Here is an 18522-nt window from a genome sequence, read left to right as displayed (position 1 = left end):
CCCGTCTCCTGCGGTGCCCCAAAACCGCCCAATTTCGCCCCAAAACCACCGTGTCTGCAAAATCCGTTTAATACCCACAAACAAGCACCAGGCTGCCAGCCCCAGCGAGGGCCCCGGGCCCGGCCCGTGGCTCCTCCATGCCGGGGGGTGGACGGGGGGGGGGCTCACAGAGGGGACCCCGCACCCGGCAGGGAGCCCCCGGAACCCCGGTTGGGGGCAGCGTGAACGCGAGACCGCGGCCGCAGCATCAGGTCCGGAGCCTCCACACTTCAACCGAGAGGCCCCCGGAGGCGGCTGCCACCACGTCACCCTCCACGCTGATCTGGAGGGGGGGGGAAGGCAACGAGAGGTGTCGGGGGGCTGCTTGGGGGGCATTTCCCCCCCCCTCCAGGGAGCCCCCGGTGCCGGGACCATCCCAGCAGCAGGGCAGAGAGCAAGGTGCTTGTACACGTGTGTACACACATGTGCAGGGCGGGTACACACGTGTGCCAGAGCCTCCTTACCCCATTGAACACGTCATCTTGCGTCCAGGAGCAGATGGTGCGGGGAGGGTCCGTAGGGACGTGTATCTGCAACACAACAAAAGCCCATTGACAGGCCCCCTACCTGGGGGGTCAGAGCCCCCCCAAAAGCCCCCAAAAGATGAGATGGGGCCTGGGGGGGGGACACGCTCACCCGCAGCGACCTGTCGGTGGAGGTGGTGTAGAGGGAGCCCAGCGAGTGCCAGAGCCCCGTGATCTGCAGCCGGTGCCCCACATCGAAGTACTGCAGAGAAGGGGCACAAAGCCCCAAGTGTGAGAGCTCGGGGTACCCCCTGCGCCCCCCCAACCTCCCTCCTCGGGGGGGGGGGGGGGGGGCCCAACCTGGGCGGGCTGGAAGCTGCCGCTGCTGTTCCCAAAGACATAGACGTGGCCACGGTTGTCGCCAGCCCAGAGCTCTGTGCCCTGGTAGGACATGGAGAGCAGGTAGCTCTCCAGCTGCGGGCACAGAGAAGCGTGAGGGGTTCCCGCTGCACCCCACATCTCAGGGCTTCCATTAGAACTGGTGCAAAGGGACAGACTCCCCCTCTGTGTGTGTGTCCCCCCTTTTTTGGGGGGGTGTTTGCACCCACCTGCAGCCGCTGGAGGACCCTGGCAGCCCGTCGGTCGTAGACAACGAGGGTCCGGTCCTCGCTGCCCGATAAGATGAGCCGCTCATCGGCCACCAGGGCCAGGACGGCGCTGGCGTGGGGCTTGTAGCTGTGCACCGGGGGCTGCCCTGCTGCAGGAGGATGGGGCGGGAGGGGGGGGATTGGTTTGAGCTGGGGTCCCCCCCTTTCATCCCAGGGACAACCCCCCCAAATCCTGGGCAGCACCAACCTCGCGGGTCGTAGATGGTCACGGTCCTGTTGAAGGTGCCGGTGACGAGGACGTTGGGGCGGTAGGACAAGCACAACACGGCAGCCTTCTCCCTGCGGGCAAGGGAAGGGCTGGGAGCAGCTGCCCCCCCCAAAACCACCCCGGACCCCCCCAAAACCACAACCTCCCCCCCCCCTCCCCCCAGGCATTACCTGATCTCCCCAAATTGCTGCCCCTCGGCCGCCAGGTCCCACAGCTTCACGGTGCTGTCCCAGGAGCCCGAACACACTTTGTTGTCTTGGGAGGCCAAGCACCAGACCCAGCCCTTGGGAATCATGGAATGGGGGGGGTGGGAAGGACCTTAAAGCTTCCCCCCCCCCGCCACGGGCAGGGCCACCTTCCACTAGAGCAGGTTGCTCCAAGCCCCTGTGTCCAACCTGGCCAGGGATGGGGCAGCTTCTCCTCTGCTTTTCCCTTGGGATCACCCCAACTCCGGGCTCTGCTTGAGCTCCAGGAGGCTTCCACCTTGCTCCCTCTGAATCCATCCATTCCCTCCTGCCCCACACATCAGCAGCCTCAAACCCGTGACCGGCCTCACAACTGCTCTGGAACCCCCCCAAAAAGCAATGACGAGGACTTGAAGGGGACAACAGGGTCTTGAAAAGGGGGGGGGAATAACATCCGTGCCCCCACCTTGTGCGTCCCGGTGCGCTCGGTGCCCAGTGTCTTCACCAGCACGTTGCCGGGGGCCCGGCCGAGCTGCCGCAGGTCCCACACGTTGACGTTGCGGTCGCGGGCCCCCGAAACACACAGAGTCCCCCCCTGCGATATAGGAAGGGGACAGAGATGAGGTGGGGACCCCCCCTTTTTACCCCCACAGCCCCCCCTTTAGCCTGGCCCGTCCCTACCTGCAGCAGGAGGACGGTGTCAACGGAGGCAAAGTGTCCCTCGTCCAGGGAGAAGTGCTCCATGGGGGCCCCGGTGCCCCCCCAGCGCTGCAGATGCTCCTCCAGGTCCACGCAGGCGGCCGACCAGTCGAACCCCTCCTCTGTGGGGAGACAGAGGGGACCCCAAAACCGATGGGGGGGGGTGTGTGTGTCTGATGGGGGACAGAGCAGGGATGTGGGGAGGTAGAGCGGGGATGTGGGGTGCTGAAGTGGGGGTCCAATGGGCAAAAGGGGCACCCCCAACTCCCCACATTCACCCCCGCAGCACCCCATGGGCTCGGCAGAGCCGGAATTAGGGAATTCCCAGCCCGCTCAAGGGGAAGGTTTTGGGGTGCCCCCCCCCCAGCCCCGGCCCCAAACCTCACCTTCCAGGACTGGGAAGCGGCCGCGGGCGCTGCGCTGGAGGCGGAGCCGCCAGGTCACGGCGTCCCGGGCCAGGGCCCGCAGCGCCCGGCACACGCGGGGCAGCACCTCCCGCACCTCCCGCGCCCCGAGGTACCCGCAGATCTGCAGCAGCAGCTCCGGCGGCAGCGCCAGCAGCGACCCCGCGCCCGGCGGGGGGGGCCCCGGGGGCCCGCGCTCCTGTGCCCGCCCCTCCATGGCTGAGGGGAGGGCGAGGCGGCAGCTCAGCACCTCCCGGTGGCCGGGAACCCCCCCGGCCCCGCTGCGGTACCTCCCGTTGAACTGCCAGTACCGGGACTCCCCCAAAGCCCCTTGGCCCGTTCCTACTTCCCCGGTACCGAGACCCCCCCAAAGCCCCCGGCCCGTTTTTCCCCCCCCGGTACCGCGAACCCCCCAAAGCCCCCGGCCCGTTCCTCCCCTCCCCGGTATCGGGACCCCCCCAAATCCCCTTGGCTCGTTCCCTTCCCCCCGGTACCGGGACCCCCCCAAAGCCCCCGGCCCGTTTTTCACCCCTCCGGTACCGGGACCCCCCCAAAGCCCCTTGGCCCGTTCTCCCTGTCCCCGGTACCGGGACCCCTCCAAAGCCTCCGGCCCGTTTTTCCCCCCTCCGGTACCGGGACGCCCCCAAAGCCCCTTGGCCCGTTCCCCAACCCCGGTACCGGGACCCCCCCAAAGCCCCCGGCCCGTTCCCCCCCCATCCCCAGTACCGAGATCCCCCAAAGCCCCTTAGCCCGTTCCACCCCCCCGATACCGCGAACCCCCCAAAGCCCCCGGCCCGTTCCTCCCCTCCCCGGTACCGGGACCCCTCCAAATCCCCTTGGCTCGTTCCCTTCCCCCCGGTACCGGGACCCCCCCAAAGCCACTTGGCTCGTTCCCTTCCCCCCGGTACCGGGACCCCCCCAAAGCCACTTGGCTCGTTCCCTTCCCCCCGGTACCGGGACCCCCCCAAAGCCACTTGGCTCGTTCCCTTCCCCCCGGTACCGGGACCCCCCAAAGCCACTTGGCTCGTTCCCTTCCCCCCGGTACCGGGACCCCCCCAAAGCCACTTGGCTCGTTCCCTTCCCCCCGGTACCGGGACCACCCCAAAGCCCCCGGCCCGTTCCCCCCCATCCCCACTACCGGGATCCCCCAAAGCCCCTTGGCCCGTTCCCACACCCCCCCCGGTACCGGGCCCGGCCCCGCCGCGTCCCGTCTCCACGGCCACCGTAAGCCCCACTTCCGGCGCGCCGACCGGCGCGTCAGCGCCACCTCGCCCAATGAGCGTTCAGAAGCGCGTGTTGACGTCATCAAGCAGCGCCGGGAGTGATCCACGTGTGGCACCGGGAGCACCGGCACCAAACCCAGTTCCATTCCCCCCCCCCCAATAAACGACACCGGGACGGGGACGGTCAACAACGGACTCTTTACCGAGCAGGAAACGGGGGGGGGGAAACACGGCCCCCTCCCCCCCGCACCCCGTCCCTGCGGGACACCCTCGCCCCCCCCCCCCCCCCCGCCCCCCAATTCCCGCCCTGTAAACGGTAAAAAACGGAACAAAACGGGGAAAGAAACCACAAGAAACGTGGCACCGACTCGCTCACGACGAAGCACAACGGCGGCGGCTCGGCCCGGCCCCCCCCCGGCCCCCCGCTTCCCCCCCCCCCCCCCAACCCCGGCTGGGGCCGCTCTACGTGTTCTATGCATGAGGATGGGGCGGGGGGGGGCACCATGCGGGGGAGGGGTGGGAACATCCTACAACGGAAAAAGGGGGGGGGGAACCGCCGGTTTTGGACCCTTTCGCCCCGGTTTTTGCTCTCCCCTCCCCCCCCCACCAAGGGATTTGGGGTGCCCCCCTCTGTAGGGCTACCCCCCCCTACCCCCAACCCCCCCTTCCCTTCCTTCCCCCTCCCCGCCCCGGGGGTGAAAGCAATGGCGGGGACCCCCCCAGGGGATGGGGTGCAGCGCCGGGGCCCCCCCAAACCCCTCCCCGGGTGCGGTGGGGGGGGACACGCCCGCTCCCAGCCGCTGTCCCGACGGCTTCCCGACCTGTGAGAGGGGGGGAAAAGGGGTTCAGGGGGGGTCTGTCGGGGGGGGGGCATGTGCCCACCCTCCGGTTTGGGGGGGCTGTAACCCCGTCCCCCCCCCCGGACCTGGTTCCGGTGCTTTGGCCTGGCCTAGACCCCATAGAACGCCGCCAGCCGGTCCTTGAGCAAAGGTGGGAACTGCTCCGAAAACTGCTGCCAGTTCTCCTCCCCAACCTGGTCCTTGAAGCCATGAAGGATCTGGGGGGAGGGGGGGGGAACGGGGGAGCTTGACACTAAGGGGGGGCCCCTCATCGTGTGTGGGGGGGTCCCCAATGTCCCCCTGTCCCCTCCTGACCTTATAGAACATGTCCCGCAGGTCGTCTTTGGGGCTCACCCAGGAGGCGACAGCATCGCAGAAGAAGATGAAGTCCTGGGAGGGGGGTGTGTGTGTGATAATGGGATAACCCCCCCCCCCCAGCACCCCAAAACCACTGCTGGGTGCCCCCCCTCCTGCTCCCCACTACCTGCACGACCCCCCCCGGGTTCACCCCGATCATCACACAGATGCCTCGGAAAGCCGAGTCCTTCTCCTCGTTGTCCCGGATGTTCCGGAGGGATGTGCACCTTGAGGAGCAGGAAGGAGGAAACTTGGGTTCAGTGATACCCCCCCCTCACATTAGGGGGTGTGGGAACCCCAAAACCGAGCCCCCCCACTCACCAGGGCCGGATGAACTGCTGCAGCATGGGGGCCACCTCCTGCGGGCACACGAAGCCCAAGCGCCCGATGGTGATGGCTGAGGGTAGAGGGAAGGGGTTTGGGGGGCACAGCAGGGGAAGGAGCTCCCCCCCCGCCAGCAACCAGCCCCCCACCCCCCAAACCCCCACTTGGGGGTCCCTCTGTGCCACCCCCCCATCTCACCTGTGTTTTCCAGGAGGGTTTTGGGGGTGTTGGGGCGGTTGATGATCTCTACCAGGTTGTTGAGCACCATCTGGACGTACGGCTGCATCTCTGCCCCTGCAAATAAGGGGGGGGGGGGGTGTGTGTCAGGATTGGGGGAGCTCAGCTGAGCTTTGGGGGGGCTGAGGGGCCCCCAAACCGCTCACCCATCTGCATGCAGATCTCCCCAATGGCCCAGGTCGCGTTGTTGCACACAGAGATGAACTCGGGGTTGAGGTTGGTGCCCAGGATGGGCATGAATTCAGCTTGGGGGGGGGGGGAAGCAGAGTTAGTACCAGCCCCCCCCAAACATCATTTTGGGGTGTCCCCCCCTTATTCAAGCCCCACACGCACCAATGCAGGGCTTGACGTGCACGAAACAAGCCTTGGTGAGGTCACCCAAGAGGGCAAAGGAGCTCTGCCGCACCTCGGGCATGGTGTCCTGCGGGCAGCGGGCAGGCGCTGAGCCTGGGGGGGTCCTTGGGGGCCCCCAAACCAGGCTGGGTGGCTCCAAGATGGAAAAGGAGGGGGGGGGTCTCCCCCCTTTACCTGCATGCACTGGAAAAGCAGCGTCATGATGTTGCTCCGAGCCACCAACTGCTCCACGTGGCAGCCGAGACCTTCGGCCAAACCACTGAGCAGGTCCAGGGCCACGATCATGAAATCCTTATCAGGGGCTTCATACTGCTCCGGGTGCTGGTTGTACATCTAAGGAGGGGGGGGGAATACAGGACCCCCACGGTCAGCCCATGGAGGGGATGATACCCTCAGCACCCCCGAGCACCCAAGGGTTCACCATGGCTTGAGCCAGTGTCTTCTGCACCAGGGTGACGCAGCGCTGGTAGACGGGCTCGCAGTAGGGCAGGAAGCCGCTCTGCAGCGCGGTGGCCACCGAGGACAAGCACTGCAGGGCATAGGGGGGGGGACAGCAATGGGGTGGGAGAGGGAGGGGGTTAGGGCATAGATGAGCCCCCAAGTGGTGTCCTTGCACCCCCCCCCCCGGCTTACCTCCAGCAGCGGGAAAAGGTCCTTGTCTTCATCCTTCAGCTCATTCCACTTCTGGATGAGTGGAGGCATCAGCTTCTGGATGTATTCCTGATGGGAGAGATCCCAGCGTGGGGAAGGGGACACACACAGGGGGGCAGCCCCCCCCCCCCCCCTCAGCCCAGGGACCATCAGAGCAGAATGATCCACAGCGCCACTTCGGGATTCAAATGTCTGTTGTCACTTGTCATCATAGGTCCTGGGCTTGGGCCATGCAGAGGGATGCAATGGGGCGAAGGGGGACACCCCAAACCGTACCGGCTGGTTGAGGTGGTGCCCCACGGAGTCAGCCAACGTCCCGATGGCGTCGTAGAGGATGAGCAGGTTCTTGTGCTGGTACTTGCCAAAGGCGAAGACCAGCGTGTCCAGGATGAAGCTGAGGTACGGCACCAGCTCCGTGCACGCCTCCTCCTCCAGCGTGGCGAAGGCGCTGAGTGGGGGGAGAGAGAGTCAGGAGCCCCCCCCCCCAGCACCCCTGAACCCCGCTCCAACGCTTCAGCCAAACCTCCATCCAACCCGTTCCGCTGTCCCACCACCCTCATAGTGAAGAACATCATCCTGAGATCCCATCTAACTCTTCCCTCTTCCCATTGGAAGCTGTTTCTCCTCATCCCACTGGAAGCTGATACTGCTCATCCCATCAGAAGCTGTTTCTCCTCATCCCACTAGAATCTGTTCCTCCTCATCCCATCAGAAGCCATTCCTCCTCATCCCACTGGAAGCTGCTTGTCCTCGTCCCATCAGAAGCCATTCCTCCTCATCCCACTGGAAGCTGCTTGTCCTCATCCCATCAGAAGCCATTCCTCCCCATCCCATTAGAAGCCGGTCCTCCTCATCCCACTGGAAGCTGTTCCTCCTCATCCCATCGGAAGCTGTTCCTCCTCATCCCACTGGAAGCCGTTCCTCCTCATCCCACTGGAAGCTGTTCCTCTTCATCCCATCAGAAGCTGTTTCTCCTCATCCCACTAGAATCTGTTCCTCCTCATCCCACTGGAAGCTGTTTCTCCTCATCCCACTAGAATCTGTTCCTCCTCATCCCACCAGAAGCCATTCCTCCTCATCCCACTGGAAGCTGATCCTTCTCATCCCATCAGAAGCTGTTCTTCCTCATCCCACTGGAAGCTGTTCCTCTTCATCCCATCAGAAGCTGTTCTTCCTCATCCCACTGGAAGCCGTTCCTCCTCATCCCATCAGAAGCTGTTCCTCATCCCATCAGAAGCCGTTCCTCCTCATTCCACTGGAAGCCGTTCCTCCTCATCCCACTGGAACCTGTTTCTCCTCTTCCCATTGGAAGCCGTTCCTCCTCATCCCACTGGAAACCATTCCTCCTCATCCCATCAGAAGCCGTTCCTCCTCATCCCACTGGAAACCGTTCCTCATCCCACTGGAAGCCGTTCCTCCTCATCCCACTGGAAGCTGCTTCTCCTCATCCCATTGGAAGCTGTTCCTCCTCATCCCATCGGAAGCCGTTTCTCCTCATCCCCCTGGAAGCTGTTCCACCTCATCCCACTGGAAGCCATTCCTCCTCATCCCATCAGAAGCTGTTCCTCCTCATCCCACTGGAAACCGTTCCTCATCCCACTGGAAGCCGTTCCTCCTCATCCCATCAGAAGCTGCTTCTCCTCATCCCATCAGAAGCTGTTCCTCCTCATCCCACTGGAAGCTGTTTCTCCTCATCCCAATGGAAGCCGTTCCTCCTCATCCCACTGGAAACCGTTCCTCCCCATCCCACTGGAAGCCGTTCCTCCTCATCCCATCAGAAGCTGTTCCTCCTCATCCCACTGGAAGCTGTTCCTCCTCATCCCATCAGAAGCTGTTCCTCCTCATCCCATCAGAAGCCGTTCCTCCTCATCTCACTGGAACCTGATACTGCTCATCCCAATAGAAGCCGTTCCTCCTCATCCCATCAGAACCTGTTCCTCCTCATCCCATCAGAAGCTGTTCCTCATCCCACTGGAAGCCATTCCTCCTCATCCCATCAGAAGCTGTTCCTCCTCATCCCACTGGAAGCTGCTGCTTCTCATCCCATCAGAAGCTGTTCCTCATCCCACTGGAAGCTGTTCCTCCTCATCCCACTGGAAGTTGTTCCTTCTCATTCCATCAGAAGCCGTTCCTCATCCCACTGGAAGCTGTTCCTTCTCATCCCATCAGAAGCCGTTCCTCATCCCATCGGAACCTGTTCCTCCTCATCCCATCGGAACCTGTTCCTCCTCATCCCATTGGAACCTATTCCTCCTCATCCCATCCCTCATCCAAAGCCCTTCTCCACGCTCCCTACAGCCCCTTCACCCACTGGAGCTACTCCAAGGCCTCCTCGGAGCCTCCTCCTCTCCAGCCCCTCATTCCCACCTCTCCCCCTGCCCCCAGAGCCCATCCCCGCGGCCTCCTCTGCTCCCCCCCCCCTTCACCACAGCACCTCAACCCCTCATCCTGCCCGGCCCCAGCACCCTAAATCCCAACGTTGGGGGGGGGGGGGATCCTGTACCTGCAGGCAGCCTCCTGCACCCGCTTGTTGCTGTCGAGGATGCGCTTGAGGAGCTCGGTCATGAGGGGCTTGAGGTACATGTCGGGGGGCTGGCTCACCACCCAGTGCGCGTAGCGGCTCAGCGTCCAGCAGGCGATGGAGCGCACCAGCGCCTTCTTGTCCGCCAGGCACCGGATGAGGTGCGGGATGAGCTCGGGCAGGTAGGGCACCATGCCCTGCATGCAGCCTGCGGGCGCGGGCACCGTCAGGCACAGCACCCGAGAATGGGAGCGCGGCACCCGCGCGCCCAGCCGCACCACCCCACCAGCAGCAATGGCGCCCACAGACAGGAGCGCAGCACCCAGCTTCAGCAATGGCACCCAAACCCAGGAGCACAGCACCCGAGAACCAAAAGCGCAGCACCCGCGCACCCAGCCGCACCACACCACCCCCCCCTGGCAGCAATGGCGCCCACAGACAGGAGCGCAGCACCCAGCTTCAGCAATGGCACCCAGAGCCAGGAGCGCAGCACCCAGAGCTAGGAGCGCAGCACCCCCCATCAGCAATGGCGCTCAGAGACAGGAGCGCAGCACCCACCTGCAGCAATGACACCCACAGCTAGGAGCGCAGCACCCAGCTTCAGCAATGGCGCCCAGAGCCAGGAGCGCAGCACCCACCTCCGCCAATGGCACCCAAAGCCAGGAACACAGCACCCAAAGCCAGGAGCACAGCAGCCACCTCCAGCAATGGCTCCCAGCACCACGAGCACAGCACCCACCTTCAGCAATGGCACCCAGAGCCAGGAGCGCAGCACCCAGAGCTAGGAGCGCAGCACCCCCCATCAGCAATGGCGCTCAGAGACAGGAGCGCAGCACCCACCTGCAGCAATGGCACCCAGAGATAGGAGCGCGGCACCCACCTTCAGCAATGGCGCCCAAACCCAGGAGCACAGCACCCAGAGCTAGGAGCACAGCACCCAGCTTCAGCAATGGCGCCCACAGACAGGAGCGCAGCACCCAGCTTCAGCAATGGCGCCCACAGACAGGAGCGCAGCACCCAGCTTCAGCAATGGCACCCAGAGCCAGGAGCGCAGCACCCAGAGCTAGGAGCGCAGCACCCACCTGCAGCAATGGCACCCAAAGCTAGGAGCGCAGCACCCACCTTCAGCAATGGCGCTCAGCACCATGAGCACAGCACCCAAAGCCAGGAACACAGCACCCACCTTCAGCAATGGCACCCAGAGACAGGAGTACAGCACCCACCTTCAGCAATGGCGCCCAAAGCCAGGAACACAGCACCCACCTCCAGCAATGGCACCCAGCACCACGAGCACAGCACCCAAACAAAGAGCACAGCACCCCCATTCAGCGATGGCGCCCAGCACCACAAGCACAGCACCCACAGCCAGGAGCACAGCACCCACCTCCAGCAATGGCGCCCAGCACCACAAGCACAGCACCCACCTTCAGCAATGGCGCCCAGCACCCTCCTTCAGCGATGGTGCCCAGCACCACAAGCACAGCACCCACCTTCAGCAATGGCGCCCAGCACCCTCCTTCAGCGATGGTGCCCAGCACCATGAGCACAGCACCCCCTTCACCAATGGCGCCCAGCACCACAAGCACAGCACCCACCTTCAGCAATGGCGCCCAGCACCCTCCTTCAGCGATGGTGCCCAGCACCATGAGCACAGCACCCCCTTCACCAATGGCCCCCAGCACCACAAGCACAGCACCCACCTTCAGCGATTGTGCCCAGCACCATGAGCACAGCACCCACCTTCACCAATGACCCCTAGCACCACGAGCACAGCACCCACCTTCAGCGATGGCGCCCAGCACCACAAGCACAGCACCCACCTTCAGCGATGGCGCCCAGCACCACGAGCACAGCACCCAAAGCCAGGAGCATAGCACCCACCTTCAGCGATGGCGCCCAGCACCACAAGCACAGCACCCAAAGCCAGGAGCACAGCACCCACCTTCAGCGATGGCTCCCAGCACCACGAGCACAGCACCCAAAGCCAGGAGCACAGCACCCCCCTCACCAATGGCCCCCAGCACCACGAGCACAGCACCCAAAGCCAGGAGCACAGCACCCACCTTCAGCGATGGTGCCCAGCACCACAAGCACAGCACCCAAAGCCAGGAGCACAGCACCCACCTTCAGCAATGGCTCCCAGCACCCACCTTCACCAATGGCCCCCAGCACCACGAGCACAGCACCCAAAGCCAGGAGCACAGCACCCACCTTCAGCGATGGCGCCCAGCACCACGAGCACAGCACCCACCTTCAGCGATGGCGCCCAGCACCAGGATGCCCGACTCCTTGATGACCCACTCGGGGTGGAAGAGCAGCTCCTTGAGCAGCGGCAGCAGATGCGGGAGCAGCTCTTCCCGGAAGACGTTGGCCAGGACATCCAGCGCGGCGGCCGAGCACTTCCCTGCGGGGACACGGGCTCCATCGCACCCCACGTGGGCTTTAACCCCCCCCAAAACCTGCGGCTGGCACCCCCCGAAGGGCACCCCCCACCCTCCATACTCAGGTTCCAATCTGAGAGGGTGTCATCGTCATCCTCATCCTCTGCGTCCTCGGGGTCCTGCGCCCGCTCCTCCTCGTGCTGCAGCGTCACCGTGCGGGACTTGTGGAAGCGGGGCTTGATGTCCTGCTCGCTGTCGGGAATGGCCTCGTCCTCCTCCACGTCACCCTGGGGGGACAAAGGGGACATCACGTCCCACCCCAAGGAACCTCCATCACCCCCCCCCGGGGATGCTCAGCCCCATAGATCAGACAGTACGAACACAAGAACCATCACAAGCATCAGCTCTGAAGCTGTCATCACATCCAGGGGGGCTCAGGGGGGGTCCTGCTTTGGCCCAGCCCCTCCACTTTAACCACTTCCAGCCCCACAGCGCGGGAAGAGGGTCCCATTCCCATTGGAATGGAGTCCCGTCCCCCCCCAACCTCACACCTTGAGCAGGATGATGTCGATCTCCGAGTACTTCATGCCATTCACCAGGATGGGGATAAGCCTGGAGGAGGAGGGGGGAAATTAGGGGGGTGAGGAGGGTCTTTGGGGTGCTGGGGGATGAGGTGGGGGTGCCCCGAGCACTCACTGCACCAGATGGGAGGTCAGCACCTCCTTGCAGATGGGCTGCTCGGCCAACGTCAACCAGAACTCACAGGCCTCCAGGGCCACGTTCTCGTCGCTGTCCTGTGTCCGCTGCAGCATGTACTGCATGAAAGGGAGGGGGAAATGACACATGAACCCCAAAACTCACCCATGGGGGGGTCCGATGGGCTCCTTCCCCCCCCCCCCCCCCCTTTTTGCTGCTCAAGGCCTCACCTGGATGATGCTGTGCATGTGGGGGATGAGGCGGTCGATGCGCACCTCCAGCAGCATCACCAGCGCGCGGCACACATTCTTCCGCACCTCGGGGTCCTCATCCACAGCCAAAGCAAAGAGGTGCTGGGGAGAAAAAGGGGGGGGGACACACACACACTCACTGCTGTGTCCCCCCCCCCCCGCCTCGGAGCTGCTCCTATGGGGGGGTTGCACTCACCTCGATGAAGGTGTCGATGTTCTCCATCAGCGCCTGAGCCCGGTCCATGATGAACTGGTTGACGCAGGCGATGGCGTGGGACCTGGGGGGACGGGGGGGTAGCAAATGAGGTGAAAAAGAAGGGGGGGGCAGCCCCAATCCTTCCCTCCGACCCCCCCCAGCACCCCACAGTTGTGCCCCAGTTCATGCTTGGGACACACACATAGAGCATGATCCCCATGGGATGATGTTGGGTGAGCTTGAGATGCCTAATGTGGGTGGAGGACCCCCAAATCACCCCAATTTGGGGGGGGGGGCACAAATGAAGCTGGAGAGAGGGAAAGATGAGGACACCCCCAATGCAAATCCTGTGGCGGGGGGCACAGGAATCACCCATTCCCCACTTCACCCCATCCAACAGCCAAGCTTCACGGCTGTGGGCAGCCCCCCCAACATTCCCAATCCCCTTGAACACCCCCCCCCCACCCGACTATGGGGCTGCAGTAGGTGTGGGGGGGGTGTGCCCCCCAAGTTCCCCCCCCCCCCCATACCTGATCTTGGGGCTGCAGTGCTTGAAGAACTGAAGGAACTTGGGGATCATGACGTTGAGGGGCCGGTTGAGCGCGTCGCTATCCAGGAGCTCGGAGGAGTCCTCACAGATCTTCTGCAGGGCCCCAAACGCTCCCTGGGTGCCAAAGTGGGGGGGGGTCAGCCCCAGACAAGGGGCTCCCCCCCCCCAGTGACACCCCCCCCCAGGTCCCACACACCTCACACGTGTTGTAGTCCTCGGAGTTGAGGAGGTTGCAGAGCTGAGGGAGAAGCTCCGGCCACATCTGCAGCTCCCCCTTGGAAGCGATGGTGGTGATGAGGATGCCTGGAAAGGGATGCGGGGGGGGGTTGTTAGCACAAAAAGGGGGGGCCAAGGTTGTTTGGGGACACCCCCCCCCCTCACCAATAGTAGCCCGGATGAGGGAGGAGGCATCGCCGATGTTGTTGAGACATTCCTGCTTGATGAACTCAGCCACAGGCTGCGGGAAGCTCTGGAAATGGGCTTTAACGTTGTTCTTCAGGATGAGGCCGCTCAGAGACCGTGTTGGCTCATCTGGGGGGGGACACAACACAAATGCTTATTGGGGGGGGCTGAAGGGACCCCCCCTGAGCTAGGAAGGGGCAGTTCGGCTCCTGGAACCCCCCCCAAAATGCCTGTGGAAGCCCCAACCTTCAGACTTGAGGCGCGTGAGGACGAAGATCAAGTAGTTGTTGAAGTCGGGGAATTGGTTCAGCTGCTTCAGTTTCTGCTCCGCGGGTTAAGGATGATGCTGAGTGCACTGGGAGGGTGCTGAGCATGCCGGGGGGGGCTAGGGACACTGCAGGGGGGATGCTGGGGACACCGGGGGGGGGCTGGGGACAACAGGAAGGGGGTGCTGGGGACACAGGGCAGGTGCTGAGGACACCGGGGGGATGCTGGGGACAACGAGGGGGTGCTGAGGATGCTGGGGGGTGGATGCTGGGGACACTGAGAGGGGGACAGGGACACCAGAGGGGGGTGCTGAGGACACCGGGGGGGTGCTGGGGACAACGGGGGGGGGGACAGGGACACCAAAGGGGGTGCTGGGGACAACAGGAGGGTGCTGGGGGCAACAGCGGGATGCTGGAGACACCGTGGGGGGGGTGCTGGGGACACTGGGGGTGTATCAGGGACACCAGGGGGGGTGCTGAGGACACTGGGGGGGTGCTGGGGACAACGGGGGGGGGTGTGCTGGGAACAGGGTGCTGAGGACACCGGGAGGGGGGTGCTGGGGGCACCGGGAGGGGGGTGCTGGGGACACTGGGAGGGGGGTGCTGGGGACAGGGTGCTGAGGACACCGGGAGGGGGGTGCTGGGGACACTGGGAGGGGGGTGCTGCGGACATGGGGAGGGTGCTGAGGACACCGGGCGGGTGCTGGGGACAACGGGGGGAGGGACAGGGACACCAAGGGCAGTGCTGGGGACAACAAGAGGGTGCTGGGGACACCGTGGGGTGGATGCTGGGGACACTGGGTGGGTGCTGAGGACAACAGGGGGGTGCTGGGGACGCCGGGAGGGGGGTGCTGAGGACATGGGGAGGGTGCTGGGGACATCGGGGAGCTGCTGGGGACACCGGGGAGGGGTGCTGAGGACACTGTGGGGGGTGCTGGGGACCCCGGGGGGGTCCCGGGGGGGGGGATACATCCTGCACGACGCGCTGCGTGGCCGTGTTGGGTGACTGCGAGTCCTTGAGCAGCTGCAGGACCTGCTGCAGGCCCTGCTCATCCGGCTGCCAGTCCATGGCCTCGGGGGGGGGCACACAGCCTGGGGGGGGGACACACAGCAGCGATAAATGGGGAAGGGGATGCATTTACCCCCCCCACCCCTGGGTTATAAACACCCCGATGTCTCCCCCCATTTGCCCCCCCCAGCCCAATTTGACCCCCATAAACCCCCCCCTCCCAGCGCTATAAACACACTCGGTTGTGCCCCCCCCCCCAGTTTGACCCCCATAACCCCCCCCATATTATAACCCCCCCCCGTTTGTGCCATATCCCCGGGGCTATAAACATCCCCAATGTTTCCCCCCCATTTGCCCCCCCCACCCCAATTTGACCCCCATAATGCCCCCCCCTCCCAAGGCTATAAACGCAACCCCCCCAGCCCCGGTTTGACCCCCATAACCCCCCTCCTGGATGTGCCCCCCCATCTCGCTCAGGCCTGACCCCCATAAACCCCCCCAGGGCTATAAACGCACCCGGTTGTGCCCCCCCCAGCCTCGGTTTGACCCCCGTAACCCCCCATATTATAACCCCCCATATTATAACCCTCTCCTCCCGGTTGTGCCCCCCCATCTCGCTCAGATTTGACCCCCATAATCCCCCTTCCCCCGGGGCTATAAACGCACCCGGTTGTGCCCCCCCCAGCCCCGGTTTGACCCCCGGAAACCACTCCCCCCATATATAACCCCCCTCCCGGTTTGTGCCCCCCCCCAGCCCAGTTTGACCCCCATAATCCCCCCACGGGGCTATAAACGCACCCGGTTGTGCCCCCCCCCCCCCAGCCCCGGTTTGACCCCCATAATACCCCCCCCCAAAGCTCCCTCCCGCGATCGCATCCCCATCGCGCCCCCCCCTCACCCCCATTTACCGCCATAACGCCCCCCCCCCCCCCCCAGCCCGGTCCCGCCAGGCCCCGCGCCGCTTCCCCGCCGCCCCGTACCTGTTCCGGGCTTGGAGAAGGGAAAGGGGGGGTCCCGGTGCACGTGGAAGGTGGGGGGAAAGGGGATCCCGGACACACCGGGGATGGGGGGGGGGAGGTTAACGGGGGAAGGGGGGGGGGGGGAAGCACCGGCGGGGCCCGAGCGCGACACGCGGGCGCTGACCCCCGGCGGCCACCGTCCGCCCCGCGCGGGAAGGACGGGCCGCGTCACGTGGCGCGGGGGCGGGGCCACGTGGGGAAGGGTGGGCAGGAGCGAGCATGCGCAGTAGGAGCTCCCGCCAACGACGGAGCTGAACTGTGGTACCCAGAGTGCACCGCGGCTGGGACGTACCACTGCGGGGGGCGGGGGTGAGGTCTCTGCTCTGTTCCCCCATAACCCCCCATAGCAGTGGCTGGGGAGCCCATAACCCCCCATAGCAGTCACTGGGGAGCCCATAACCCCCATAGCAGTGGCTGGGGAGCCCCATAACCCCCCATAAGTGTCACTGGGGAGCCCATAACCCTCATAACAGTGGCTGGGGAGCCCCATAACCCCCCCAGCAGTGGCTGGGGAGCCCAAACCCCCCATAACAGTCACTGGGGAACCCATAAACCCCCATAGCAGTGGTTGGGGAGCCCATAACCCCCCACAGCAGTGGTTGGGGAGCCCACAACCCCCCATAGCAGTGACTGGGGAACCCATAACCCCCCATAACAGTGACTGGGGAGCCCCATAACACTGACTGAGGAGCCCATAACCCCCCCCAGCAGTGGCTGGGGAGCCCATAATCCCCATAGCAGTGGCTGGGGAGCCCCACAACCCCCCCTAACAGTGGTTGGGGAGCCCAAACCCCCATAGCAGTGGCTGGGGAGCCCAAACCCCCCATAGCAGTGGCTGGGGAGCCCCATAACCCCCATAGCAGTGGTTGGGGAGCCCATAACCCCCCACAGCAGTGGCTGGGGAACCCATAACCCCCCATAGCAGTCGCTGGGGAGCCCCAAGACCCCCATAGCAGTGGCTGGGGAGCCCCATAACCCCCCATAGCAGTGACTGGGGAGCCCCAAGACCCCCATAGCAGTGGCTGGGGAGCCCCATAACCCCCCATAGCAGTCACTGGGGAGCCCCATAACCCCCATAGCAGTGGCTGGGGAGCCCAAACCCCCCATAGCAGTGGCTGGGGAGCCCCATAACCCCCCATAGCAGTGGTTGGGGAGCCCATAACCCCCCATAACAGCGACTGGGGAGCCCCATAACCCCCCACAGCAGTGGCTGGGGAACCCATAACCCCCCATAACAGCGACTGGGGAGCCCCATAACCCCCCATAGCAGTGGCTGGGGAGCCCACAACCCCCATAACAGTGGTTGGGGAGCCCCATAACCCCCCATAGCAGTGACTGGGGAGCCCCATAACAGTGACTGAGGAGCCCATAACCCCCCATAACAGTGGGTGAGGAGCCCCATAACCCCCATAACAGTGGGTGGGGAGCCTAAAACCCCCCATAGCAGTGACTGGGGAGCCCCATAACAGTGACTGAGGAGCCCATAACCCCCCCCAGCAGTGGCTGGGGAGCCCATAATCCCCATAGCAGTGGCTGGGGAGCCCCACAACCCCCCATAACAGTGGTTGGGGAGCCTAAAACCCCCATAGCAGTGGCTGGGGAGCCCCATAACCCCCCATAACAGTGACTGGGGAACCCATAACCACCCATCGCAATGGCTAGGGAGCCCATAACCCCCATAGCAGTGGCTGGGGAGCCCCATAACTCCCATAGCAGTGGCTGGGGAGCCCCACAACCCCCCATAACAGTGGTTGGGGAGCCTAAAACCCCCATAGCAGTGGCTGGGGAGCCCCATAACCCCCCATAACAGTGACTGGGGAACCCATAACCACCCATCGCAATGGCTAGGGAGCCCATAACCCCCATAGCAGTGGCTGGGGAGCCCCATAACCCCCCATAACAGTCACTGGGGAACCCATAACCACCATCGGCAATGGCTTAGGGGGAGCCATAACCCCATAACAGTGGCTGGGGAGCCCCATAACCCCCATAGCAGTGGCTGGGGAGCCCCATAACCCCCATAGCAGTGGCTGGGGAGCCCCATAACCCCCCATAGCAGTGGCTGGGGAGCCCCATAACCCCCATAGCAGTGGCTGGGGAGCCCCATAACCCCCATAGCAGTGGCTGGGGAGCCCATAACCCCCCATAAGAGTGGTTGGAGAGCCCCATAATCCCCATAGCAGTGGCTGGGGAGCTCATAACCCCCCATAACAGTGACTGGGGAGCCCAAACCCCCCCCATAGCAGTGAATGAGAAACCTGGGCACCCCCCCTCTCACCGCCCCCAAAATCTCTCCACGCCGCTCCCAAATCTCTGAGGTGTTTAATGCTGCAGCAGCAGCCGCCCCCCCTCCCCCCATCCTCCCCTTTCCCACCCCAAATCCAGCCCCCCCCGGGGGGGCAGCGGGGGGGGGGGGGGCAGCAGCGGCGGGGCCAGTCCATGGTGGCATCAAAGTCCTGGTTGCCATTGGGGCGGCTCCGGTGGCACCGGGGTGGGGGGGGGGGTGTGTATGTGGGGGGGGGGGGGGGGAGCTTACAAAAGGCTTCGGGCCCCCCCCTGTAAAGGAGCGTTTCCAACGC

At 64.4% G+C, this 18522-nt stretch overlaps 2 protein-coding genes and 1 non-coding gene across 3 annotated transcripts; all 3 read right to left on the bottom strand.

Annotated features, from left to right (window-relative positions):
- Positions 1–53: 53 nt before the first annotated feature.
- On the bottom strand, positions 54–3881 carry FBXW9 (F-box and WD repeat domain containing 9). The gene is made up of 11 exons (XM_030475496.1): positions 3854–3881; positions 2650–2886; positions 2246–2385; positions 2031–2159; positions 1550–1662; positions 1359–1450; positions 1112–1260; positions 864–977; positions 676–765; positions 504–569; positions 54–322 (listed from the first exon to the last, which is right to left on the bottom strand). Exons 2-11 carry the CDS (start codon positions 2882–2884, stop codon positions 248–250), a joined length of 1203 nt encoding a protein of 400 aa, XP_030331356.1. The 5' UTR covers positions 2885–2886; positions 3854–3881; the 3' UTR covers positions 54–247.
- Positions 3882–4075: 194 nt separating this feature from the next.
- Positions 4076–16100, bottom strand: TNPO2 (transportin 2). The gene is made up of 25 exons (XM_030475495.1): positions 15909–16100; positions 14886–15010; positions 13896–13971; positions 13629–13778; positions 13444–13550; positions 13228–13361; positions 12698–12779; positions 12481–12603; positions 12251–12369; positions 12106–12166; positions 11676–11841; positions 11425–11577; positions 9156–9381; positions 6929–7100; positions 6635–6721; positions 6423–6530; positions 6176–6334; positions 5981–6068; positions 5794–5892; positions 5609–5704; positions 5408–5483; positions 5214–5313; positions 5045–5119; positions 4816–4947; positions 4076–4711 (listed from the first exon to the last, which is right to left on the bottom strand). The coding sequence occupies exons 2-24, from the start codon at positions 14982–14984 to the stop codon at positions 4840–4842; spliced, it is 2664 nt and encodes an 887-aa protein (XP_030331355.1). The 5' UTR covers positions 14985–15010; positions 15909–16100; the 3' UTR covers positions 4076–4711; positions 4816–4839.
- LOC115603578 lies at positions 11916–11982 on the bottom strand. The gene has a single exon (XR_003989902.1). It is a non-coding gene; the product is annotated as a small nucleolar RNA SNORD41 (small nucleolar RNA).
- Positions 16101–18522: the final 2422 nt, after the last annotated feature.

This window comes from Strigops habroptila, unplaced genomic scaffold (genome assembly GCF_004027225.2).
Source record: "Strigops habroptila isolate Jane unplaced genomic scaffold, bStrHab1.2.pri NW_022045640.1_ctg1, whole genome shotgun sequence".
In the NCBI taxonomy this organism is placed as follows: Eukaryota; Metazoa; Chordata; class Aves; order Psittaciformes; family Psittacidae; genus Strigops; species Strigops habroptila.
The sequence above is the reverse complement of the archived record's forward strand: the minus strand, read 5'-3'. Positions and strand labels throughout refer to the sequence as shown.

What these genes read in the sequence shown, in the direction of transcription:
- FBXW9 (XM_030475496.1), bottom strand. Translation starts at nt 2,884, where the DNA reads ATGGAGGGGCGGGCACAGGAGCGCGGGCCCCCGGGGCCCCCCCCGCCG. An exon ending in AGCGCACCGGGACGCACAAG is followed by an intron (nt 1,663 to 2,030) that starts GTGGGGGCACGG and finishes ATGATTCCCAAG; the next exon opens with GGCTGGGTCTGGTGCTTGGC. An exon ending in CAGCAATTTGGGGAGATCAG is followed by an intron (nt 1,451 to 1,549) that starts GTAATGCCTGGG and finishes CCTTGCCCGCAG; the next exon opens with GGAGAAGGCTGCCGTGTTGT.
- TNPO2 (XM_030475495.1), bottom strand. Translation starts at nt 14,984, where the DNA reads ATGGACTGGCAGCCGGATGAGCAGGGCCTGCAGCAGGTCCTGCAGCTG. An exon ending in CCTCATCCGGGCTACTATTG is followed by an intron (nt 13,551 to 13,628) that starts GTGAGGGGGGGG and finishes ATCCCTTTCCAG; the next exon opens with GCATCCTCATCACCACCATC. An exon ending in ACCCGGGGGGGGTCGTGCAG is followed by an intron (nt 5,120 to 5,213) that starts GTAGTGGGGAGC and finishes CCCCCCTCCCAG; the next exon opens with GACTTCATCTTCTTCTGCGA.